General features: G+C 40.5%; 1 protein-coding gene across 1 annotated transcript in view; it reads right to left on the bottom strand.

Moving 5' to 3' along the window:
* The window catches only part of bcar1 (BCAR1 scaffold protein, Cas family member), a 114,781-nt gene extending 106,867 nt beyond the window's left edge, over nt 1–7,914 (bottom strand). Inside the window, exon 1 of the mRNA XM_062390317.1 lies at nt 7,745–7,914. Within this exon, the coding sequence (XP_062246301.1) occupies nt 7,745–7,756 (12 nt within the window). The 5' untranslated portion in view covers nt 7,757–7,914. The remainder of the gene's footprint in view (nt 1–7,744) is intronic.
* Between the last annotated feature and the right edge of the window lie 15,670 nt (nt 7,915–23,584).

The following is a 23,584-nucleotide window of genomic DNA, read 5'->3' as shown; positions in this document are numbered from 1 at the left end:
GTTAAATTAGAAGAGGCATCAGGTCTGTGTGTTAATGCCAGAAAATCAGAGCACATTCTAGCAAAATGACTGCTTGAGCTGCTCCACCCGCGACCCGACTCCGGATAAGCGGATGACGATGAGTGTTGAGTGAGTGACAAGGCTGCTGTTAACAGCAGCCTTGCATCTGCATCTCAAAAGGTGGAATCACAGGCAACCAGCATACATTTCTAAAGATGAGAGCCATCCAGAGGAGCATATATATATATATATATATATATATATATATATATATATAAATAGCGAAGTTGTAGAGGACTTTTATATATATATAAAAAAGTCCCCTAAAACTGTGCTATCTTTATAATCAAATAGCTGTTCATGAGCTGCTGAAGTTTTGCCATCATGTGACCATTCAACTCTAGCTAAAGTTCCAGCCCCTTTAAATTACTAGTGAATTCTTGAGAAGAACTCGAAGCCTGTTCAAAAACTTAGTTAAAAATAACCTTTTGAGACATGAACTGATCTCCAGAAAATCTAACATTCTCTGTATGTGAGGACACAAATGTAAGAGACAGTGCCCTCTGAGTTTCTCCAGCCAGCCCCTTTATAATACCTCCTGAGAATATATGAATGAGCCAATGTTAGAACACAGCCGGAGAAAAAAAGCCCTGACTATCACTGAGTCCTCTCCATGAGAATCTGACTCGTACAGATATGGTTCAAACTCATGTGTCAATGACATGACATGGATATTGTCACCTCGGAGTGCATTACTTTCCTTTTCATCATGAATTGTTGACATCCATTGTTTTATTTTATAAATCTATTTAGTTAGACACAATTTCAGTACATTCCATTAATAATATTCTTTACATTGTGGGCTTTTAATTTTTGAGGGTGCAACTGTCCCAGCAAATGTGTATACTAAGAGAGCAATCAAAAAAGTGACTTTGATTACAATAAATTCTAAACAAATTCATATGGAATTATTACATTTTTGAAATTCTTCAGATCCAATTTTTTCCAAATCCAATTACTTTTAAAGCTGTTAGTTACAAACCTTTGTCCAACAATTTTAATTTCTTAAATGTCTGGTTCGCTTAATCTACGTAAAATTTGAAGTGAAGAGGTAATAACAAGATATTTTATCAGCCAAAGGACCCTTATGAAATAACACTGTTAATCAAAGCTCTCAGATCATCCATTACATATACAAAATGTTTAGTCTAGTACTACTATTAAGTAAATTATGATAAAGGGAATATATATTGAATTTGAATTTACACTGATTCTGGACTGAAATTCAATTTGGAGACAAATCTAAGGAAATAATTCCTCTGACAATTAATTCGCATCCATGTGTCATTACAATAGAGGAAAGTTGTCAAAACTTCACTTCCACACTAGTTGATAAATCTGTTAATTGCACAGCAGCCTAATTAAAAATCACCCTTGACACTGTCTGCCCTGCTGAAAAAAAGAAAGTGTATCAGAGGAGATTAGCGATATGGTATAAGTCTCAAACAAGTGTTATAAAACAGACTTAACGGAAGCTGGAGAGGAGGTGGCTTTTCAGAAGCCAAGATGATTTTCACCTAACCTGGAAAGAAAGCCTGATAAATTACATCAAAGCACTGTACAAAGAAATGTCATAACCTCCTAATCATTATTAATAGAAAATTATAAGAACAACACCAGGTTCCTCATCAGCACTGTCATAGATCTACTGATCCATTTATTCCTCTAACTCTGAGAAGTAATGATTTCATGAGCTTCTTAACAAAATGATAACCTTCAGGGGAACAATTTAGGGATACACGATATATATCGGCCCAATATATTTTCGGCCCGATAATAGGAATAGTATATTATTATTTATTTATCGGAACGGAAATTATAGCCTATTAAATGTCCGATAAACACAGAACGTCAACATATGCTACGTAAGTTTTACCACAGACATATGGACCTCAGGTGTCAGACCATTGAGTTTGCGTAGATAGGGGTAGTCAACCTTTACTATCGCAAGAGCCATTTTCCCCCCTCTTCCCCCAAATTCTGTAAGTCTGGAGCCATATACAACACATTTGACAACACCGGTTATAAAGTTATATATATAGATATACAATATATATAAAAACTATAGTTTGTTGCATTTCTTAAATTATAGAACGACAATAAAAAAAACTGTTGACATTTAACTGCTATTTTAACCTGTTACAAAAAAGGAAAACACCAAACTCTTATGAATAGGAGAACAAAATACATGTGTAGGCCTACTTTGAAATAAATGAAAAACAGAAATATGCTTTTTTTTTCTCATCTCCAGCTGGGTACTTTTCAGCAGATCCTGTGTGCTTGCTCTGTCTGGAAATATCTTTAAACATTATATTTCTTATTGTTTGCTAATTCCTCGCCACATATCAAGCATACAGGTAAACCTGCATCGTTGGCAGTGAAAGCCCTATAGATTAGCGACCTGCAGGGAAGAGCGCCGGGACGTAATAGGATGTGACGCATATTTTAGTTGACGAAATATTAAAACAAAACGTGAGAGCAGGTCAGGCCGGGTTGTGGACACAGAACTGAAGCTAGGTACAAACCACCTGCAGCTTCTGCTCTGATCAAGAAGCTGCGGCGCTGATCTCTGATCAGCTGAGACCATTGAAACTCGGTGTTTTCAATGTTTCCACTGTTAAGAAGCAGCCGGTCAGTCACTGAGCGGCTGCTTCACGTTAACGTCCTCTAATCTCACTGTGTCTCTCTGGGCGAGTGAGAAGGGCGGGGGGCGGAGCCCCGGACCAGTGCGCTATCTGGGAGCGCGAACACACACACACACACACACACACACACACACACACACACACACACACACACACACACACACACACACACACACACACACACACACACACACACACACACACACATCGCCCGCTCCTGGTATTTCATGACGGCCTGATGCGATGGTGATTTGGAAAATGTACCTGAACGTGACGTTCACTCATGTTCACCATATGAAAACTGATTCGTCAAAGTTCACTGCTCGCGAAAAATATGCGCAACATGCACAGCATTGTACAGGGAGCCACTGCAGAGAGGCTGAAGAGCCCCATGCGGCTCCGGAGGCGCAGGTTTATATTATGCTTTACAATAATTTTGCTAATTGTGTATAATAACTGACATTTCTGTTCAGAGATATTGTCAGTGCATTTCATTTATTGAGAGTTTCTATGCAAAACACTTGATAAGATTTATGTTACATGAAGGCCAAAGTATAGAGAAACCTTCTTTATTCTCATGCACTAAAAGTACAAAAGTGATTCTCAAACTTTTTCCTTTTCTTTATTGAGCATAATATTACATGGGATTATGTCAGTTTCTAAATCAGGCTTTCAGTTCTATAATAGCCTTTAGTTTTTTAATGCACATTATCCATCTGAATTACTATTTGAATACATTGACATGTCTTATTTGAAAGTAATTTGTAAACCAATTTTTTTATGATTATCAATACTATAGAAGGAAAAAGACACAAACAAGCAATATATAGCTAATAATATAGCTAATGAACTAAAATATGTATTATTATCATCAACTATATCCTGTCAGTGTAATGTTTTGCCATTTCTGTGTCCTTATTGTTGAAGGTGGGTCCGGGAATTTGTGTTTTCTGTCATCATAATCAGGGTATGTGTTTGGGACCTTTAATGTGAAGGGTCACAGACGGAAGTTGTTCTGTTTTGGGAGCGAAGTTTTGAATAGTTGTGAAAAAGTAAACGGGCATTCTTCTACCAGCATTGGTGGAAATAAGGCTCTCACTTCAATTCCCTCTTCTTAACTAACGTTTCAGTGGCTTGCAGGAACAAATTGTTATTTGTGAAAGGCAGGACACCAAAGCTAGATTTCGTAGTTTTTCAAACTCCTACGGTTATAAAACCGGGACGTTATGGAACAGTCACTCACTCAACACTCATCGTCATCCGCTAGTCCTGGGTCTTCCCCGAGGTCTCCTCCCCACTGGACGTGCCTGAAAAACCTCCCAGGGGAGGCGCCCAGTGGGCATCCTTACCAGATGCCCGAACCACCTCAGCTGACTCCTTTCTAAGTAAAGGAGCAGCGGCTCTAATCCGAGTTCCTCACGGATGACTGAGCTTCTCACCCTATCCCTAAGGGAGACGCCAGCCACCCTTCTGAGAAAACTCATCTCGGCTTTGCCTTGCGGCTCAGCTCTCTTTTCGTAACAACGGTGCGGTAAAGCGAACGCAATACTGCCCCCGCTGCTCCGATTCTCCGGCCGATCTCACGCTCCATAGTACCCTCACTCGCGAACAAGACCCCGAGGTACTTAAACTCCTTCACTTGGGCTAAGGACTCATTTCCTACCCGGAGTAAGCAATCCATCGGTTTCCTGCTAAGAGTCATGGCCTCAGATTTAGCGGTGCTGATCCTCATCCCAGCCGCTTCACACTCGGCCGCCAGCCGATCCAGTGAGTGCTGAAGGTCACAAGCCGATGATCCAATGAGGACCACATCATCCGCAAAAAGCAGTGACGAGATCCTCAGACCACCGAACTGCAACCCCTCCCCACCACGACTATGCCTCGATATCCTGTCCATGTATATCACACACAGGATTAGTGACAAGGCGCAGCCCTGGCGGGGACCAGCACCCACTGAGAACGAAACTGACTGGCTGCCGAGGACCCGAAACAGCTCTGGAACAGTGGTTACAGTAAAACTGTTTAATCAAGACATCTCTAGTCAAGACCTTGCAATATTATATGGAAACCAAACTGTTCCCAGAGCAAGCAAACACTTGTGATCTAATGTCAAGTGTCCGGTTTTTGATAGAGGTACTACTTTCAATCTAAAAGTTTGTTTTCCTCCCAAACATTTTTTTAACTTAAAAGACACAATTTTGTCAGTTGTCAAGAGGCACAACTGATAGGTCAAAGTGAACAAATGGTGGATAAATATAATGTTAATAGTTATTGTAATGATTGAATACATTTTTTGGTAATTGTGTAATTATTTTTTCATCTATAAAAAGGTTATGCCAACTGTTAATGGTTTAAGGAAGACATGTCAAACGATGAACTGAACGGACCAGTTTTCATATAATGAACGTGAAAGGGATTGACGTTCACTCCAGCGAGAATGAATGTCACTCATGTTCACATTCATTTCTTAAAAAAATCATCATATCAGGCCATTATATGAAATAACAGGAGCGTATGTGAGAAAACTCCATGTCGTCATCAGCGCATCTGAAACGGCTCACCCTGACGCTGACTTCATTGTCACAGGAGATTTCAACCACTGCAATCTACGGACTGTGCTCCCGAAATACTTCCAGCATGTTAATCTTCCCACACGATATCGGAATATACTGGATCATGCTTACAGCAACATCCTTGGTGCATACAAAGCTGCCCACCGCCCCCACTTTGGACTCTCAGACCACATCTCCCTGTTCCTGTACCCAGCCTACAGACAAAGACTCAAACAAACAAACCCAGTGACTAAACAAGTTAAACTCTGTTCTTCAGAAACTGAGAGCACGACTGTTTCTCACAGACAGACTCGGATGTGTTTAAAGCTGCAGCAACACTCAAGGATTCTTCCATCAACATACAGGTATATGCTGAATGGGTGACTGGGTACATTACCACCTGTGTTGATAACATTGTGCCCACTTAACAAGTCAGCAAGTTTCCAAACCATAAGCCCTGGATGAACGGTCACATACGTCAGATGCTGCGTCCTCGGTCTCTTTCATTTCGATCAGGGAACAAGATGGAGTACAAAAAAGCAAATTACAGACTTGGTTAGAGTTGTTTATTTCCTTGTGACATAAATCACATTCTTAATGGTAATATATTATATTTGCATGGCGCTTTGTGTTTTGTCACATGGTGCAGATTTGGTAGGAAATTTGCATGATAGCAACACAAACTACAATGGAGCAGGGCGAGTGTGACACAGAACATTGGAAGGTCTCTGACCTGCCAAGACAAAATGAGGAGTTCAAGAGGGGATACTTCTCTCCCATGGAAGTGATCTGGGTATTAAAAGTCTGGCATGGCCCAGAAAACTCCTTTGAAAATAATGCGGCATTAACGTCTCCGCACAACAGTCTCAGACACCACAAACCTCTTTTGCCATCCATGTAAAACTCCTGTCAAATACAGATTCTGTAGCTGAGAGACTATCAACAACCCCCATACATTGGGTAGGGTAACTAGCTAAATCACTGAATTATTCTTAAATAATGATTTAACATTAGTTAATATGATAATTATTCATATTTATAATTATGAATACAACTTTTATAACGGCGTAAGAGAGCTGCCAAAAAATTATAATTTGCCCAGCTGTTTTTTTTTTTACCACTACAGCCCTGAATAGGTTATAAATCACAGCCCTTTACTGACATTTACCGACACCATGTTTCAAAAAACCATTAAAAGCTTACAGAACAAAAACTGAATGAGCAAATATGCGGTTTCTTGTGAATGTAAGTGAAATCACAATTGAAAAACTGTGACGCACATCAGCATTGTATATATCTAGAAAAATTGAAACTCAGATACTTATACAAAAAATGTGTATCGGATAGGGTGCTCATTTTCAACAGCATCGACACCAACAGTGCATCTTCGCCTCCTCCGGGAGACAAAACTTCACAAGGCACCGCTGCAGACAGACAGGTACGCAGCACCTCCCCTCACAAGCAGCTGAACACATGAACGCTAGTTGACTTTCACTACACTGAGTTGCCTTGTATCCCTACCATAAAGCTAACTTAACATGGCCAGTGTTGCTGTTTTAGTGGAAAATTAAAAAAGTAAGTGTGCGGTTTGTAAGCATTTTTCATACGAGGCAAACAACCAGGGAAAGGTGAATAAGGTCATTAATGTAATCAAGCACGTTAATGTGGGAGCAGTTACAGTCCTGCCCGTATTCAACATTTATAGATAGTTATAATTTAACAGGTAAACAAACTTGTTTGTGTCTGAAAAGTGTTATGTTACTCTTTAAGTCCCAGATTGAAGCTGAGAAAAGTCATCGATTAACTAGGCAGAAACAGTGATGTTGATTTTATTGTTTGTATTGTTAAAATCTATATTTTTAAACAAAATTTCCCCTTTGGTTTAGAAAATGTTATCGACTATCGAGTATTTTTTCTGGGTATCGTTATCGAGTTTGAAATTCTAGTATTGTGACAACCCTAATAGCCTGACAGTTATAACACAACAGTAGACTGCAAAATTAGATGTAGAGCTCTGATAATGAAATTAAATATAATATTATCATTATCCTTATTGTGTATATCTGTGAAAATTACCAGATGTAATTAGCAATACCAATGTTGTGTATTCCTATTAATATAATTTATACAAAGAATGTAAAGCCCATGTCCATTTGTCCACGCACACCAGATGGAAATGTGTTGACAGGCCAGGCCTGTGAATAGCTGGTACTACAGACCGCGTATGTGGCCATACTGCTTCGTGAATGAGCACACCTGCACAGTTATAGCTGCTTTCAACCATTTTAGTCTATGGGTTCCTAAATCAATTTCGACTTATTTCTGACACACACGACTAGCTGTTAATTCCAGTATGATGTATATTATACAAATATTGACGCCACTCACTGACTATTTATATTTGTGAGAGCACTACTGAAAGTTTACATTTTAGAGGTACTGCTTGGAGGAGAATTTGATGTGTTTTTTTTTTTTTTTTTTACTTACCGGCACAGACATTCTGCTGATGCCTTCACTGTCCGCGTATACTGGTATGAATGCGCACGGTGGTCTCCTTCAGAGATGCTTCGAGCTTATCTTATGGGCTCCAGTCACTCCTCCATCATCCACACTGTCCACGACATGCTGGGCTCTACAGGAAAGAAGACGTGGTCGGCGTTCCGTTCAGTTTGGAGTGTGAGCGTTTGAAAATGTATCTGCGGTAAAAAGTGCTAGCGGCAGGAGCGTTGACGCCTGAATGTTCAGCAGGGCCGACTCTCTCTACTCCGCCCTCTCCTCTGTCACGGGTTAAACCTCTCTCTTTGGAAACGCTTCAATAAAAAGCCAGTCAACGAAGAAGCGGTTGTCCGAGAGGTCAACTGTCTTCCAATGTAACGTTGACAGGTTCATACCACGCACGGGATAATCGCTCTACCTGTGCCTCTGTCTGTTGACGCGAGAAACATCCTCCTGCAGCGCTGGAGAGCCCCCTCCCCCGTTTCAAACATACGCGTGCCCGAGTCATAGAACCACAGTTTCAGACCTTTTTTAATGCTTTATTGAAAAAACATTAATGTGTTAACGGGTGAAGGCAAGGGCTCAAAACAAATGTGTGCAAAGAATGACACATATGAGTACATAAATAAATGATATAATAAATAGGAGAAAAAAATTTGAAAAACAGAAGACTGTAGATTCGATTCAGAGGACATTATGAAAATTAAAAATATCTTTCATTCCTCTTTAAAGAGATCAGGTCACACGTTTACAGTTCTATCACTTTTTTGTGTTTTTTATATTTATACGTTTTTGTAATTTTGACCTTATGACTTATTCAGATATCTGTTTTCCGTGTTAGAACAACCTATTATAACTTTCTGTAATCCTTAAGATGTTTTCAAACCAAACCAGAAGAAAGAATTGAGATATCACACTGTCACTTTGTAATCTGTGACCCTTGTATTTGGCATTTAAAAAATCTTAAATAACCTTGCTTTTAACCTTGCCAAGCTTAACATTACCAATTTGTTATAGAGCATTGTGAAAAAATTACTTAGAAAATGTATAACAAAATGTATATTTTCATAAATTCATATTAACATGTACAATTTCTTTCATAAATAACCCCAGTCTAAATAAAGAAACTATAATATTAATTTAAAACCATCTATTAAGGTGTCTCAAGGGCTAATCTATAGTCAGGACTCAGCTAAACAAAAAAATAAAAGGAATAGTAATAGTAATAGTAACTTTATTGTCAATTTCTTCACACGTTCAAGACATACAAGGAATTGAAAAGACGTTTCCCACTCTCCCATGGTGAAACATATAAAGTGCACAGGCACAACAGATAACACGAAACATTTCCTAATACTAAGTAAACATACAGATTTACGTACAGTTTCTCACAGTAGCGTAAGTTTCTCTAAAGTGTAAACGTAGTGATAAAGTATTAAAAGTAAAGTGATAAAAGTGCAACAGTGCAAGAGACAGTTTGTTGCAGCGTCCAGCGTGTTTTTAGGGGGGGGGGGGGGGGGGGGGGATTTCAGCTTCCTGTCAGACTGGAGGATTTGGCTGGTGGGAGTGAGAGGAGAGAATTTAGCTTCCTGACAGCTAGGTGTATGAAGCTATTTCTGAGTCTGGTGGTGCGGCTACAGAGGCTCCTATACCTTCTACGAGAGGGTAGGAAGATGAATAGATTGTGTGTGGGGTGGCTTGTGTCACTCGCAATTGAGGTAGCTTTCCGGGTGAGGCGGGTGGTGTATGTGTCTTTCAAGGAAGGCAAATTAATAGACTTTCCATAACTATGCTAAAGGTTACTGGGACTTATTGATATTAACAATTGGAGCTGGAACAAAGCTTTTCCTGTAGCACTTTGTTTTACACCTTCACCTTGCCTCACTAGACAACGGATTGGCACAATAAAATAAAGTCATCACAGGGGGGTTTAAGGTAAAGTAAAGGTTTCCCCTCCTGTACATGTTTGACGTTCAATAGGCAAGTTAGCTTAAAGCAGGTTGGAAGCTAAGTTATTCTTGGTTGCAATTATCAAACAATGTATTTCTTACGCAAATAAGAACTCAGTATTAGACTAGCACCGGTATCTTGCTCTAATCAAAAACTCCAGTCTGTTTGAACTGGCATTAACCCACTCACTCGTTATAAAATATGGCATAAAACTGAAAATGTAATAATATATCCCCAAAACACTATTCTGTCCAACAATTTTTTAAATACAATTGAATTTACAATTATTGACTACACTGATTCTGGACAGAAATTATAGTATAGTTTGTATAGTATAGTTGGTATAGGGTGTCAAATTAAAAGAATGTTTGACATTAACCTCACACTCGTGTCATTTCAATAAAAGTTAAGTTATCAAAACTTCACTCCCACACAAGTTGATAATTATGTTAATAGTGTAGCAGTCTTTATTAAAACAAAAAAAAGAAGAAAGTCAATAAGTCAGATAAGATTAGAGCTCCATGGTATAATTCTCAAACACCTACTTTATAAAAAACATCATGGAATCTGGAGAGGAAGTGGCATTCTACCAGCCAATGTGATTTTCACCTAGCCTGGAAATATATCTGGATAAATTACAAGAAAGCACTCAGAAATGCCAGAACCTTTTATTATTCATTATTAATAGAAGAAAATAAGAACAACCCCAGGTTCCCCTTCTTAGCACTGTAGCCAGGGTGACACAGAGTCTTAGCTCTCCTGATACATATATTCCTCTAACTCTGAGAAGCAATGATTTCATGACCTTCTTTAAAAACAAAATTATAACCAGTTAGGAAAAAAAATCATCACCATCTTCCCATGAATAGCACAGATTTAATTCAATTCAATTGTATTTGGTCCCAATTCATAATAAACATTATCTCAAGGCATTTTACATTGAGGTAATGTGGTCAAGACCTTACATTTTTTATAGAGAACCCCAACTGTTCCCACAATGAGCAAGCACTTTGGAGAGAGGAAAAACTCCCTCATTAACTTGAAGAAATTTATTCAGAACCAGACTCAATGTAGGCGGCAATCTGCCTCAACCGGTTGGGGTGACAAATTATTGTATGCCCTGTTGCAGGTTTTACTGTTTCTATAACTTACCAAGATTAAAATAAAATGTCTATTTTAAAACTAAGGGAGAATTTGTGTATCGTGCTGTGTACCTGAGTTTACGCCCCGTCTGTGACACTATACAACCGTGGCCAAAAGTTTTCAGAATGACACAAGTATTGGTTTTCAGAAAGTTTGTCGCTTCAGTGTTTTCAGATCTTTTTATCAGATGTTACTATGGTATACTGAAGTAAAATTACAGACATTTCATAAGTGTCAAAAGATATTATTGACAATTACATTGAGTTCATTCAAAGAGTCAATATTTGCAGTGTCAACCCTTCTTTTTCAAGACCTCTGCAATTTGCCCTGGCATGCTGTCAATTAACTTCTGGGCCACATCCTGACTGATGGCAGCACATTCTTGCATAATCAATGCTTGGAGTCAGAATTTGTGGGTTTTTGTTTGTCCACCCGCCTCTTGAGGATTGACCACACTTTCTCAATGGGATTAAGGTCTTGGGAGTTTTCTGGCCATGGACCCAAAATGTTGATGTTTTGTTCCCCGAGCCATTTAGTTATCACTTTTGCCTTATGTCAAGGTGCTCCATCATGCTGGAAAAGGTATTGTTTGTCACCAAACTGTTCTTGGATGGTTGGGAGAAGGTGCTCTCAGAGGACGTTTTGGTACCATTCTTTAATCATGGTGGTGTTCTTAGGCAAAATTGAGCCCACTCCCTTGGGTGAGAAGCAACCCCACACATGATTGGTGTCAGGATGCTTTACTGTTGGCAAGACACAGGACTGATGGTAACGCTCACCTTTTCTTTTGGGACAAGCTTTGTTCAAGATACCCAAAACAATCTGAAAGGGGATTCATCAGAGAAAATGACTTTACCCCAGTCCTCATCAGTCCAATCCCTGTACCTTTGGCAGAAGATCAGTCTGTCCCTGATGTTTTTCCTGGAGAGAAGTGTCTTCTTTGCGGCCCTTCTTGACACCAGGCCATCCTCCAAAAGTCCATGCCTCACTGTGCGTGCAGATGCACTCACACCTGCCTGCTGTCATTCCTGAGCAACCTCTGCACTGGTGGAGCCCCAGTCCTTTCTGATGCAGCAAGCATCAGAAAGGAAATAGAGGAAATCCAAACACCTGGATGACCTGCTTGCTTATCAGTCTCTTCTTTCCTCTTTTTCTACCTCTATTTCCACAGCAAAAAGCACTTTTTACCAAACTGCAATTCAAGCCTCCTTTTCTAACCCCAAAAAACTCTTCTCCATCTTTTCCAAACTCCTCAACCCTCCCAGTCACTGAGCAGCTTCACACTGCTAGAGCATCCTCTCTCTCCGCTGTCCTTATCCTTCTAGACCTCTCTGCTGCGTTTGACACAGTGAACCACCAGATCCTCATTTCCTCCCTTCAGGACCTCGGTGTCTCAAGCTCTGCTCTCTCCCTGCTCTCTTCCTACGTCAATGAAGGCACTTATAGGGTAACTTGGAGGGGATCTGTGTCTGAACCTTGTCCTCTCACTACTGGGGTCCCTCAAGGTTCTGTCCTTGGTCCTCTCCTCTTCTCTTTTTACACCAACTCCCTCGGCTCTGTCATTCAAGCACATGGCTTTTCCTACCATAGCTATGCCGATGATATCCAACTAATCTTGTCTTTTCCCCGATCGGAAACACAGGTAGCAGCACGAATCTCTGCCTGTCTGACCAACAGCTCTCAGTGGATGTCTCAACACCACCTGAAGATTAACCTTGACAAAACTGAACTACTTTTCCTTCCAGGGAAAGACTCCCCCATCCACGACCTGACTATTAACTTTGACAACTCCGTGTTAACCCCCACTCAGATGGCTAGGAACCTGGGTGTGACACTCGATGCCAACTCTCCCTTACTGCCAACATTACTGCAACAACATGGTCCTGTACATTCATGCTGTACAACATCAGGAGAATACGCCACCTTCTCACTCAGAAGGCCGTGCAGGTTATGGTCCAAGCTCTGGTCATCTCACGCCTAGATTACTGTAACTCCCTCCTGGCAGGTCTACCTGATACTGCCATCTGACCTTTGCAGCTCATCCAGAATACAGCAGCTCGACTGGTTTTTAACCAACCTAAATTCACTCACACTACTCCTCTCCTCCGCTCCCTTCACTGGTTACCAGTGGTTGCTCGCATCCGGTTCAAAACACTAGTACTTGCGTACAATGCTGTGAACGGATCGGGTCCAGTCTACATCCAGTACATGGTCAAACGTTACACCCCAGCACGTTAACTCCGCTCTGCTTCAGCTAATCAGCTCGTTGCTCCCTCACTGCAAGCTAAACACTAATCAAAAACACAACTGTTTGCCGTCCTGGCTCCTAAATGGTGGAATGAGCTCCCCATTGACATCCGGACATCAGAAAGTTTACACATCTTCCTCCGAAACTAAAAACATACCTCTTCCGACTATACCTTGAATAAAAAAAAAAATACAAAAAAAATAACAACCATTCTTTAATCATGGTGGTTTCTTAGGCAAAAGTGTTAGTGAGCCCACTCCCTTGGCTGAGAAGCAACCCCACACATGATTGGTGTAAGGATGCTTTACTGTTGGCAAGACACAGGACTGATGGTAACGCTCACCTTTTCTTTTGGGACAAGCTTTGTTACAGATACCCAAAACAATCTGAAAGGGGATTCATCAGAGAAAATGACTTTACCCCAGTCCTCATCAGTCCAATCCCTGTAAGTAATGCTGATAACGCCAAGGTCGCGGGTTCGTTCCCCGTACTGGCCACCCCTCATAGGGAGAGGCGGTGGTCTAGTGGTAGAAACTTGGACTATGGGCAGAAAAGGTCTCTGGTTCGTCTCTGGTTCGACTCCACGGAGAGACAACAAAAGACGAACCTGGATTGATCTGTCCAAAAATCCAAGACAATTCTCCCTACCCTGTCTAGTGCCCCTGAGCAAGGCACCTTACTCTCCCAACATCTGCTCCTCGGGCGCTGTACATGGCTGCTTACTGCTCTGTGTGTCCTGCACCAGATGGGTTAAATGCACCTACCATTGCATGAGTGTGTTGTGCATGTCTGTTCATGTGTTTGGTATAAATAAACAAATCTTAATCTTTGGCAGAAGATCAGTCTGTCCCTGATGTTTTTCCTGGAGAGAAGTGGCTTCTTTGCGGCCCTTCTTGACACCATGCCATCCTCCAATAGTCCAGGCTATTAAAAGGTCATTAGTGACTTTTGCCAAGGCTGTCTCTGTACTGTCTCTAAACCCCGACTGAAAGTTTTCCTATATATTATTTTCCTGGAGACACTCACACAGCTGATTGGCTACCACTTTTTCTAAGATTTTAGACATGAAGGGGAGATTAGATATTGGTCTGTAATTGGCTAAAACCTCTGGGACTAGAGTGGGTTTTTTGAGAAGGGGTTGGATTACTGGTATTTTAAAAGACTGTGGTACATAACCTGATGATAATGACAGATTGATTGTATTAAGTAACAAACTATCAATTAGGGGCAGAATTTCTTTAAGTAATTTTGTAGGAATGGGATCTAAGATATGTTCTAAGTTGGTTTAGAACCTGAGATTAATTTGGTAAGCTGACCACAGGTGATCAGAGAGAAGCTGTCTAAGTAATTGGTAGGATTCTCAGCCGTTTCTGAGATCTCTGTTGTTGGGAGGGTATTAGTGCCAATTGAGAGCAGGAGATGGTTGGTTTTATTTCTAATAGTTAGAATTGTATCATTAAAAAAGGTCATAAAGGTATTGCTATTTAGGGATCGAGGAATACTGGGTTCGGTGGAGGTGTGACTCTCTGTCAGCCTGGCTACAGTCCTGTAGAGAAACCTGGGGTTGTTTTTATTCTCTTCTATTAGTTTTGAATAGTAGGCGGCTCTTGCTTTGTGGAGAGCCTTTTTATATTCTTTAACACTATTCTTCCAGTCTATGAGGTTTTCAACATGGTTGCTGGAGCGCCACTTCCTTTCTAGTTTTCTTGATAATTGTTTTAACTCATTTGTCTGGGAATTATACCACGGAGCTAATTTACTATGTTTGACATTTTTCTTTTTTAGTGGGGCTATTGAATCTAATGTTAATCGTAATGAGTCTGCAGAGCTATCGACGAGGTGGTCGATCTCAATGGAGCCCGGTTTTTAAAGAATTTGTTCTTTATATCTATGGATAATACGGGTTTAAATGTAATTGGAATTATTTCCTTAAATTTAGCTACAGCACTATAAGTTTTTTATTATTGGCATATATTCAGTTATTGAAAAATCAAAGGTTATTAAATTATGGTCTGATAGAGCTGGATTGCGCGGAAGTACTGTTAAATGTTCAATTCCGACACCGTACGATAATATAAGGTCAAGTGTGTGGTTACCACAATGAGTAGGTTGGTGTACACACTGACTGAAACCAATTGAGTCTAGTATTGAACTAAATGCTGCACTACGGCAATCTTTCTTATTGTCAACATGTATATTAAAGTCACCAACAATAATAATTTATCGGTCTTTAGGACTAAGTTTGATAAAAACTCAGGGAATTCCGTTAAAAATTCAGTATAAGCCCTGGGAGCACGGTAAACTACAGCAAATATGATTGTTTCCTGGATTGGTGTGGAAGACTAAGAACCAGACATTCAAATGATTTGTAGCTGAGTTTAGGTTTAGGGTTAATTGATAGACTGGAGTTAAAAATAGCAGCAACTCCACTTCCTTGTCCAAATTCTCTGGGAACATGTGAATTTATATGACTGGTGGGAGTAGATGGTGGGAGTAGACTGATATATTCATCAGGATGCAGCCACGTCTCAGTGAGGGATAATAAATCTATGTTGTAATCGGAGACTATTTCATTAACTAAAATAGCTTTTGATGACAGTGATCTAATGTTTAAAAGACCACATTTAAAAGTTTTAGTTCCCTGTGTTGTTTCAGAGGTTGTTTTAATTTGAATTAGATTATTGTGTGGAGTTCTCGCTCTGTTATTGTTTAATTTCAATAATTTAATCGGACGGTGGACAGACACATTCTCTATGGGGTTTTGTGACTGATCCAGAGGGAGCGCAGAGAAGTGTTTAGCACTGCAGCTCTGCTTCCTGATCCCAACTATTGGTTGTCATGTTATAGACTTAGTAATATTCCTAGATAAGAGAGCTGCTTCATCCCAAGTGGGATGAACGCCGTCTCTCATAACAAGACCAGGTTTTCTCAAAAAAGTTAGACAATTATCTACAAAGCCCACGCCGTTTACAGAACACCACTTCGACAGCCAGCGGTTAAAAGACAACATGCGGCTAAACATGTCATCACCTGCTGTATTAGGGAGCGGGCTAGAGAAAACTACTTTGTCCGACATCGTTTTTGCGAAAGCACACAACGACTCAACATTCACTTTAGTGACCTCCGACATGCGAAGCCGGGAGTCATTGCTGCCGACGTGAATTACGATTTTATTGTATCTACGTTTAGTTTTAGCCAGCAGCTTTAGTTTAGATGTGATTTCGCCGGCTCTGGCCCCTGGGATACAATTAACTATGGTCGCCGGTGTCGCTAACCTGACGTTTCTCAGAACCGAGTCGCCAATAATCAATCAATCAATCAAATCAATCAAATTTTATTTGTATAGCCCATATTCACAAATTACAATTCATCTCATAGGGCTTTAACAGGGTGTGACATCCTCTGTCCTTAACCCTCAGCAAGAGTAAGGAAAAACTACTAAAAACCCTTTTAACAGGGTAAAAATATGTAGAAACCTCAGAGAGAGCCACATGTGAGGGATCACTCTCCCAGGACGGACAGAAGTGCAATAGATGCCACGTGTAGGAGAACATCATCAATAATCAAAGTCTCTAGCAGCATTTGATGAGGGGTTTGTTTATCAGCGGGTGCCTCGAGTGGGGAGAATCTATTTGAAACGTGAGCTGGTGGCTCTTTAATCGTGGGCTTTTTAAGTCTAGCACTATGCCCCCTCTGGGTCATCACCCAGCTGCCCTGGGCTCCCAGCTGCACGGGACTAGTTAGGGGACTGCTCGTTAAGGCTAAGCTACGTGCTAAACAACATGAATCAGCGGCTAGCGGGAGCCGGCTAACTACAGCTAACGGAGTTTCTAGGCTGCGGAAAACTTAGGGAGCTTCTAAGTCGCTAAGCCTCGCCTCCATCGCTATCAACACACTACATTTATTACATGTACCACTACTGTTAAGGGAGGCAGAGGAGTAAGTAAACCTAAGACACTCGGAGCAAGAGAGAGCAGTAGAGCAACAGGGAGAGAGAGAAGACATCGCTGCTATAGAGCTACGAGGGTGAGCTCAAACAGAACACAGAATCACTAAGCAAGATAGAGTATGGGTTGTTATGTGTGGGTGTTTAACTACAGACCGGTGATTTTAGCCGTAGTGCTACAGAGAAACAGCTGTGTTTAGCGGAGGAGCTAATACAGAGAGCGACCACCGCCAGCAGCAAGAAAACAGGAAATGACGCAGCACCATGATGACATAATGACATATTAATATCTTAAGGCGCCTTGAATCTCAAGTTCAAACCTTTAAGTATTATCTCCAGATGTGTTCGGTATGTTTCTCTTTGTATGAACTATCCTTGAACTGCCTATGGAATAATGAGAGGAGAGATGGTTTTCAGCGGGTCCTTAAATCTTAAGGTACGACACATTCCCAAATTTAGGCAGAAGGCTCGGTTGTGTGACGTCATTATATCTCTAGGTTTGTGGTTAACAACTCTTAATTATAAAACGCCTTACCTTGCAGAGTCAAGGCGGATTTACACTATTCGGCTTGTGCGTTATCTCCAAGTTTTCTAGAAACTTGTCCTGACCTATGATACTCTTGTGTAATAAACATTATACTTGTAAGTACTGGGTCCGCATCTTTTCTCTTCGAACACTGACTTCAACAAGACACTACTGCGGGAAAGATACGATAACCTTCTAATAGCTTCAGATCAGGGACTTGTGTCTGTCCTTGTTCTGTTAGATCTCAGTGCAGCACAATTGCCCTTCAAATTTTATAACAAAGACTTAAACAGTTAATTAACATTAATGGCACCGCCCTTAACTGGTTAAAATCTTATGTTTCCGATTGCTCCCAATTCGTGCAAATTAACGCTGAGTCATCTTTGCGCACCAAAAATAACCATGGTGTTCTACAGGGCTCCGTGCTCGGCCCAATTTTATTCTCATTAAATATGCTTCCACTAGGAAACATAATCAGGACACAAATTTCCAGTGCTATGCGGATGACACCCAGTTATACTTGTCATTATAACCTGAACAAAGTTATCAATTAACTAAACTTCGAGCATGTCTCAAGGACATAAAAACCTGGATGACCCGCAATTTTGTCTTAATAAACTCAGATAAAACAGAGGTTATAATACTTGGCCCCAAGCTCTGTGTGTCATGTGTGGGGACACATGACACACAGAGCTTCTCTTTCCAGCTTCTCCTTCCTCTTCTCAATTGTTATCCCATCAAAGTAATTCATATCTCATCAATACATGTTACTCACTTGACTTCTTCCTCGGAGTCCTTTTGCCATATCGTCCGCAGATCCAGGGCTACAGCTGTGGCCACATCATGGATTACGATTGTGGATCACGCATCAGAGAACGTAAAGGTGGATCCAGTATGGCGGAATCTATATCTTGCGGGCTGATCGTAGTGGTAATGGCAGATCCTGTGTCGCGTTGGCATCATATAATGGTGGTGGACCACGGCCGAGGTCGCCGGCTGATTATGGATCCTAATAAGCGAAAGTGGACAATGATGTTTTCCTACACCTAACATCTATTGCACTTCTGTCCGTCCTGGGAGAGGAATCCCTCACATGTGGCTCTCTCTGCGGTTTCTTCATATTATTACCCTGTTAAAAGGGTTTTTAGTAGTCTTTCCTTACTCTAGCTGAGGGTTAAGGACAGAGGATGTCACACCATGTTAAAGCCATATGAGACGAATTGTGATTTTGAATATGGGCTATACAAATAAAATGTTAGTGATTGATTGATTGATTGATTGAGAGAGGGACAGCCATGGCCCAGAGAGTGAAGGATAAACTTCAGGAGTTCCAGAGAGCTCACACACAACAAGTATGAACACGGATTTAAACATACGGCTAACATAGTTTTGCATTTTGGCCTTGTACAGATCACTCCTGTGTTCGGGAGATGAGTTTCATTTTCTAGGTAGATTCGTTAGACTCATAGGATGGGAGAGTCACAGCTTTCTGACTTGCTCATTATGCCCAATGGGCTGTCTCCATGTGAGAGGCTACACACTTTACCCACTTACAGGGTCACAGGTAAGGACGAGCAAGGGTCTTCTCCTCGTTTGGAAAGCTTTTCACTATTGTGTTTACATAGTTACTGTTCTTGTTAAGATTTAGATTTTGTTTTCGGGGGATACTAGCTATGTGACATTTGGACTCTCTATGATAGGGTCAAATAACTCGAGAATTGCCTCATAAATGGGAATGACCCGAGTAACCCAGTCAAGAGGAATAACAAATCTCAAAAAGGATAAAAAACTAAGAAAGAAGAACACAATAAGCTGAAAAAGTCTGGGTAGTTGAAAAAAATTGATTCTGATATCCATTTCTTTGAACTTATTAAAGAGTAGAGAGATAGAGAAGGTTGATATATAATTATTGAAGGAAAAATAGATAATGTTTTGGTCACATTCACCAATATACATAAATCCCTATTTGATACAATAACATGTGAATGAGAAGGAATTCTAATCTGTGCTGGAGATTGCCTCTGACTAAATGTTCCCCCTCTGGGAAATTCAAACTTCTTTATCCATATTGGTATAAGTCCCGTGGCAACATCACCACATTAAGTCTGCATTATTTTCACATTTTGAGCCTCAAAGTTGGGCAAATTATCCGGATTAAACTAATTTCCTTTGTTTCCCATCTTGTAGCAGTCACTGATCCCGTAATGTCCCGGACCTTAGGTTCCTGTTGAAAAGATCCTGGAACTTTTCTTGTGTAAACTTTTTCTCTTCAAGACACATTGTCATTGTGAATTCAGAACGTTAAAGCTACAATGCTGATAGAAGCAAACAGCGGTAAATATTTTTAAAGGAGATCCTGGATCTCTCTTTTTTCCATATGTTCCAAACATATAAAATCACTCTGCCCTGATATGATAATATCAGCAATAAGCAATCAAAAGAAACAATTTGTTTGAATAATTTGTTGACTAAATTGGGTTTATATGATTTTTTTCAGAATCATTTCAGTCTCACCGTAAGGACAATGAAGGTCAGTTTGTGTCAGCCCTCTCTTCTCTGTTTTTCACTGAGGTAGAGGCTGAAGTACTTTTTCTCTCAGGCTGACCAGTTACCATCCGTGCATGGCTCCAGGTGGATCAAACAAGGGATCCTACTTCTGACACCAAGTTTGTGTTGAAAATTTGACCTGATAAAGTTTCTGAAATAAAGATATCTGAGAGTAATAGTATTTTTAGTATACTTTATTCCTTGCAAGGAAGTTCAGACAATCAAACAGCAAGGGAAACGCATTCTGCAGAGGGAATGACAAAGAAGTCTTGTTCCGTCTTTTGTTTCCACTAGTTAGCTGTTTAAGTCTTGCTCTGAGAAACTGTGTAGTCAGCCACTTTTGCAAAACAGCTACAATGGAGGAGTGTCCTTGTCTTTTGTGCACTTCATCCAAATAAACACAATATATGCAGGGAAGTTTTCTTTCTTTGCTGCAGAAATTTGTATAGATAATAACCTAGTAACCTTGTTACCGCTATAATTTCCCTGAACCGTGGTGCCGGAGGGTGTGTCGTATTTAAAGTAGTTAAGTTCCTCCTCATCATCCAGGTTGTACAAATAATCACTCCAACAACTCCATTATAAAAAACTTTTTTCAAACAACTCATGAATCTAGATCCCCAAAGACAGCATCCGATAGGACATTTTATTGAATACATAAACATTTATAACGGTGTCTCAACCTAAATGAAAATCTGACAACATCACTCAATGTGCCCCCTGAAACAAAACCCTCAGTACTCACTCCCCCATATTGGGTAGAAAACTTAAGCGGCATAGCACTTCCAACAGATCCTAACCAACACAAGGAACACACCCCTATCAGAACCAGACTCAATGTGGACGGCCATCTGTCTCGACCGGTTAGGGTGAGTGGAGAGAAAATGGGAAGAGCGGAGAGGTGGGTAGAAAAGAGGGCAAAGTAGACATAGAGATAGGGGGGAGGATGAGGATAGGGGGAGAGAGTGTAGAGAGAGACCAGGAACAGTTGTGTAACCATCATGTTTCAGCTCTGAGAGACTAGTTGTTGTAATGAAAAAAGTTAGTGATATTTATAGATGTAAAGATGTTATTAATGATGATAACAGATATAATTATATCTATATAATCAATAAAGAGAGACCAGTCCTAGGAACAGCTAGGATACTGCACAGAACCCCCAATCTCCCAAACCTCTGGTAGAGGACCCAAGGTTATATTTACATAATATGTTTTACAACATTTCAATTCCTATATGATTTTTGATGATATAAAGGATATGTTTTGGCTTTGAGTAATAAATAAAAGAAGATTACTATATCAATCCATGTGAACGTGTACAAATAAATTGTAATTGTCTTTTGGTCTCAGCCCCCTCCATAGTGCGAGGAATGTCTCTGCACCAGCTGTGTATCACAGGCTGTTTAACATGTTTAATATTATCCATAAAACAATGTCTACACTATGGTCAATAATGTACCCCCCCTGTCCCTCGCAAAAATGTCGACATTTTTTCGCTAGAGGGCCGAATCAAAAATGGCAGCCGGCACCATCTTGTAAAATAAACTTTTTTACCAGAGCACCTTGAATAATGTATGAATACACTTTTTGTGGGAAATTTACCATAAGGATTGGGATTCTGACATAATTTTTCCATATAGACATCATCTTGACCCCAAAATCCAAGATGGCCACGATATGGTAGAGCGAAAACGTAATTTTTGATACACAAATTAACTTTTTAACCAGAGCACCTGGAATAATGTATGAGATCACTTTTTATGGTAAATTGACCAAAAAGATTGTGATTCTGACATCATTTTGACATTAAGACATGTTGTTGACCCCAAAATCCAAGAGGGCCACCATCCGGGAGAGCAAAAATGTAAAGTTTTTTACACAAATCAGCACCCAGGTCTACAGGAGATGGGTGATGTATGGCCTTTATACATTACTTATTATGGAAGGACAAAAACATATAAGTTTTATTTAATAACTGTAACTTAAGAAAGAAACAAAAAACACTTGAAACAAGCAATAACAAATCCTTGCACCCCAATCATTTTACCTTTTGGTCATTGAAAAAAGACAAAATTGTAAATTACAGGTTGCTTTCATGTTGTTAAATGCTACACATTATTTTAACAATGTAACTGGTGAATACTAAGGACATTGATATATAAGATTAGTCCAAATCGGAGCATTCTGGCTCACTAGAATCTAAATCACCACTATCCGATAAATCCCATCGCCTACTCTGCACATCTTCATTTTTCTTTTCATCACAATCATACTCGCTGTCTTCAACTGGCCTTGATGCAGGTAGATGAGTTGGAAGAGACGGTCGTGTGTACCGTACAGGACAACAAAGACCATCCAGCAACTCCAATCCATGTCCGATTGGCAAGGGGTTGTGCTTCAAGGAGGGATGGCGTACTTGATATGCCAAGTAGTTGGCACGGAGGCAGTGAGCTAGTAAGCAATCTTCATCTGGGGGTAGACAGATGAATGATTTATTTTTCATGCTCTTCCACTTCACTGCACGGGCCTCAGACATGGTGCTACTCTTGTGGTCACCATAGTTGACATGTCTTGTGAACTTGAATAGCTCCTGTAACACCTCCTCCTCAAGGTCAAGGCTATCTCCGCACTGCAAGAACTGTTGTCGTTCCACAGGGCTCTTCGCCACCGCGTCACACACTGACTTCTTACCCTTGCCATAGAATCCAGAGTTAGCATCACATCCTGTCATACAGTGCAGCTGCACAATGCAGTCTGCCATCTTGTCAGTTACCAGATCACTGCAGACTACCGTCTCCTGCTTTCTCTTGAAGTAGAGCATACCAGGCAGTTGCTTTGAGATAAACGCTGCTGCAACATACGCATCAGTATCAGCAGAATCATGGTGTTGATAGTTTGCTGTATCGTATGGGTCATTCACACAGATGATATGATCAGCACAACGATAAGGATCAAGGATGATACATACTAGCTTGTGGACATAGTCTGACCATGTGTATGGTGTGCTATCTGGCTTCTGTCGGTCTTCTATTCATGGGGTAGCCATTCTCCAGACCATTCCCATGTCGATGAGAGCAGTGTATGCTTCGTTTAGATTTGTAAAATGATGTTGAATTTAACATGTCTGCCAATTTAAATGGCATATTAAAAAGTTCAGTATCATTGCCAGGGGAAGTACAATTCAGCACCAAGTACAGTGGACAAAAAATACTGTAATTAGGGCTGCACGATATTAGGAAAACATGCGATATGAAATAAAGTTGTTGTATTTCGAGATGACGATTGGACTTGCGATAAATATACATAAACAGTACCTGGCTAAGGATGCAGGGACCACGGATGGCTCCACTGCCGGGAGAAGGCGCACAGCCCAGGCGCAGCGCCACCAAGTCCGGGGCAGACACCAGGGAGCAATGCACAACTCCACTGAGTCCACCCATAGTGTTAATTTAGAGTCTTTTCAAACATGTG

This window comes from Platichthys flesus, chromosome 6 (genome assembly GCF_949316205.1).
Source record: "Platichthys flesus chromosome 6, fPlaFle2.1, whole genome shotgun sequence".
Lineage (NCBI taxonomy): Eukaryota > Metazoa > Chordata > Actinopteri > Pleuronectiformes > Pleuronectidae > Platichthys > Platichthys flesus.
Note: the sequence above shows the minus strand (reverse complement) of the source record. Positions and strands in the feature narration are given on the sequence as shown.